We start from the raw sequence: 3,900 nt of genomic DNA, 5'->3' as shown, positions 1-3,900 counted from the left end.
GCGGGCGAGCCAGGAGTCTTTCGCCCCGGCCCCCGCGCAGGGCGGGCGAGCCAGGAGTCTTTCGCCCCGGCCCCCGCGCAGGGCGGGCGAGCCAGGAGCAGTGGCTCGAGTTTAGCGGGCGGCAGAGGCTAATTCCCTTTTGGGGATTGGCAAGGATCAGGGGGGAGGGGAGGGGGACGCAGGCCCACCCAACTCCACTGCGTCCCAGCCCAGGTCACTAGCAGTGGCACGGGTGTTGCCACTCAGTCGGCGGGGCTCCTGCCGCAACATGCCGACTGGGCGTTACCCCTAGTACAGCCATGCCTCTGGCTGTCCCTGGGCTCCTTCCTCCCCGGGTTCCCCGGTACCTGTGTCCGTCGGCTCCTCTGGGTCGTCGGGGTACACCGCCCGGGGTAGGCCAGTCAGTCCTTCGGCGTCCACGGGGGGTAGACTGGGAAGCTCCTCAGCGAGGCACAGCTCCTCCAGATCGCTGGGTTGGGGGTACGGTCCAGCCTCTGGCAACTCCTCCAGGTCGGATCCCACCTCCTGGGGTTGGGCGTCTGGCAGCTCTTCTAGGTCCGGACCAGCTTCTGGGCGGAACTCCCAGCTCTCTGGTTCAGGTGGCTCGTCCCAGCCGCTGCGGGCCTGAGGCTGGGCCCTGCACCTCGGGCCTGGAGACCTCGGCCAGTCCAGAGGGCCCGGAGGCCCAACCCAGGCCTTAGAGGTGGGTCGCCGGGGCCGCAAAGCCGGGAGGGGGTTACCTGCGGCCGTAGTCTGGCGTGGTTCAGCCCCTTGCCGCAGCCAGCGAGGCAGTGCGTCTGCCTCCGCCGGCAGCCTTCTTGCTTCTGAGCTGCAGGGCCTGCTCTTTATGGCTGCCGCCCTCCCTAAGGCTCCGCCCCCCTGTTGTTGGGTTGGCCACCCGGCAGGACCTATCGGGGCCCAGCGGCCTGGTTGCCGGGCAGACTGGGCTGCCGGCAAGTCTAGAGTCTGATTGGGTGCCTGTGGTCCTTCCGCGGGCCCAGGCTCTGAGGAAGGCCACTGCGCCTTTCTACAGTACCCAGGGATCATGTCCGGCTCTGTGTGCTACACGTCCACAGGCAGACTCCTGGCCTTGACGAAGACTTAAAAATAATAACAAATTCTGCTCTAAATCCAGAACCCAGGACAATCGAGTGAGTTAAAATATGAAAAGTTCAATTTCAGCTATGCATAATTAACTCATGGAAACCACAGCCACCAGCTGCTGTGGCTTAAGAGATGGGGAAGAGTCAACAAAAGGACTGGATGTTTTTACATCCAAGAGGAACACGCACAGCTGTGTGCAACAGGACCACAAAAAGGAGAAGAGTTTTGATCTCTTTTACTTTCAGGTTGTAACCTTCTGCTCCCGTCCTGTGGCTGGGAAAAGGAAGGAGGGTCTTGTGGGTATGGCAGGGCAGCAGGATTCAGGCAACTAACATTTAATTCCAAGTTCCGGCACAGACTCCCTGTGTGACCTTGGATCTTGACCCGAAGAGCAGAGCCCAAACCACAGGACCAGCCTCCCAGCTGGACCAGCTGGTTTCTCTGCTGCCCCAGAGCTGCCCCTTGCATTGTGGGGAGCGGGGACAGCAAGGAGCCAGTTACAGAAGTTTGATTCTCTGACCTGAGCCCCACCAGCCTTAGTGGAGTTTGGAGAAGTCTGGAGGATGAGCTGACCTCTGCCTATTTTTTACCGCTACAAGTCCCTGTGGACGGGTGCCACACCAGCGTGGCCCCTTACTGCCTGAGGTACCCTGCAGGTCCCTGCCCTTCCCTCTAAAGTCCTTGCAGTGACTTACTCTCACCCTGTGTGACTGAAAACAAGATCCCTCTGTGTGGGGTCGTATTTGTTCCCCAAAACACAGGATCTCTTAGCCTGCGCCCCACCCTCCTCCACTGCCCAGGAGCACCACGCCCTGCCCTCCTTGCTGGGGTCTGCGTTGGTTTAGGCTCGCTGCAGCTTTTCTGGCTCCTCACCAGCTGGCCCCCTCTGTAGCTCATCCCTTCCCCCCAGGCTGAGTGAGGGCAGCCATCCTTCCCCTGCTGCTGTTACCCATGTTCTGAGAGAGGACGCAGGGGAGCCAGACCCTGTCCTCCATTAGAAAGCCCCAGTCACAGGCCTTTAAAAAAAGTGTAGCCTGGGATTTCCCAAAGCATGAACTGTTCCCCAGCTGGGACCATTTTCCTCTATCCTAGCAGTACCAACCCTCTGCTACGCCTCGAACAGCTCAAAAAGCCCCAGGAACTTTAAGAGATTGACTGAGCCAACTGGCTTCCACAGCTGGTTACGCTTTCATGGATCACACATGACCCAAAATGCTCAGGAAAGGCCAGGACTGTGACTGCAAAACAGCTCTGCAGCTTTTCTCGTGGCCGCTGGGTTTTTGAACCACAGACGGGACAGTGACAGGTCATGTACAATGGGACAAAACATCCACGTTCCTTCTCTGTTCTGATTGTATCCACAGCAATTCTCAGGTCTGAACTGACACCGATAGAGCTCTTTATGTGATACTATCCCACCCATTCCCTGGCTTTACATAAACACAGAGTCTTTGTAAATACTGCTTCCTGCCTTGGTCCCATTCCCTTTCCTTATCAGCTGGTGATGAGAATCAGTAGCTCACGTCCTCTCATGTCCTCTGGAAGTGTCTAGGATGGAATAGGTGGCTCGTGATTTTCATCTCACGTGTCATCAGCGCTGGAGCCGAGTGATGAATTGACCCTTCACTTGACGAACACCCTAATTATCCTTGCACGAACGTGTTTGGTTTTCATGCTGTACACGATTGGGTTCATCAGGGGTGGGATCAGCAAAGAGACGTTGCCCAGGACATTCTGAACAAAGGGAGAAGAACGTTTCACGGATCTGTGTATCACAGACAAGCTGATCCCTGTCATGTAGGAAAGCAGGACAACACAGATGTGGGAGATGCAGGTGTTCAGTGTCTTGAGGCGCTCTGTGTGGGATGCAATGTTCAGCACTGTTTTGAGGATCATCGCATAAAATAGGAGGATGAGCAGAAAATCCAACCCCACTGAATTGACTGTTACAAAGAAGCCATAGATGATGTTGACTCTGATATCCGAACAAGCCATTGTCACTACCTCCTGATGCATGCAGTTGGAATGGGAGAGGATGTTGGCTTGACAGTATTGGTACTGTGTTAGCAGAATGGGGAGTTGCAAATTTAGAAACACCCCACTTAACAGAGACACCAGTCCCATCTTGGCTACTTTCAGCAGGGTTAAGATGGAGGCATATCTCGGTGGGTCACAGATTGCAACAAAGTGGTCAACGGCCATGGACAAGAGCACAGAGGATTCAGTGAATGTAAGCGAGTGGATGAAGAACAGCTGGGCAAAACAAGCATCGTGGCTGATCTCCCTAGAGTTAAACCATAATATGCTCAGTGTGGTTGGTAGGGAGGATATTGATAAGCCAAGGTCTGTGATGGCCAACATGGAAAGGGAAAGGTATATGGGCTCATGGAGGATTGGATCCGATTTTATAATAAACAGAATTACTGAATTTCCTAATATTGAAGTAACATATATTAAGGAGAAGGGGATAGAAATCCAAACATGGATGTTTTCCTGCCTAAATATTCCAGTGAGAAAAAACACGGACTGTTGGAATTTCGTGTCATTGACAGCTGACATAATGCAAAGGGTGTCCAAGGAGTTTTGAACATTACTTCCTGAAAAGAAAAATAAAAGGAGAATAGATTATATTTAACAAGACTTCATTCTGCTCTCAGAGCATGACTTCTAGAAGCCCAACTACAGCAGATCAGCAAATACTATCTTGGATTTACGCCACCAATAGGAAGATAGGCATTGCCAGATTTGTCAGACCCATAGTTCATCTAGCCCAGGATCCCATGGCCAGTACCAGAT

The 3,900-nt window shown here is 53.9% G+C and overlaps 1 protein-coding gene across 1 annotated transcript; it reads right to left on the bottom strand.

Annotated features, from left to right (window-relative positions):
• Nucleotides 1-2,727: 2,727 nt before the first annotated feature.
• LOC137161602 (olfactory receptor 51G2-like) lies at nt 2,728-3,663 on the bottom strand. Its single transcript, XM_067560981.1, has one exon. It carries the CDS (start codon nt 3,661-3,663, stop codon nt 2,728-2,730), a length of 936 nt encoding a protein of 311 aa, XP_067417082.1.
• Nucleotides 3,664-3,900: the final 237 nt, after the last annotated feature.

Source organism: Emydura macquarii, unplaced genomic scaffold, assembly GCF_026122565.2.
Source record: "Emydura macquarii macquarii isolate MOO-44397 ecotype Brisbane River unplaced genomic scaffold, CSIRO-AGI_Emac_v2 contig_2325, whole genome shotgun sequence".
Classification (NCBI taxonomy): domain Eukaryota; kingdom Metazoa; phylum Chordata; order Testudines; family Chelidae; genus Emydura; species Emydura macquarii.
Note: the sequence above shows the minus strand (reverse complement) of the source record. Positions and strands in the feature narration are given on the sequence as shown.

Excerpts from the sequence above, each read along its gene's own strand:
- LOC137161602 (XM_067560981.1), bottom strand. The coding sequence starts at position 3,663 with ATGTCAGCTGTCAATGACACGAAATTCCAACAGTCCGTGTTTTTTCTC.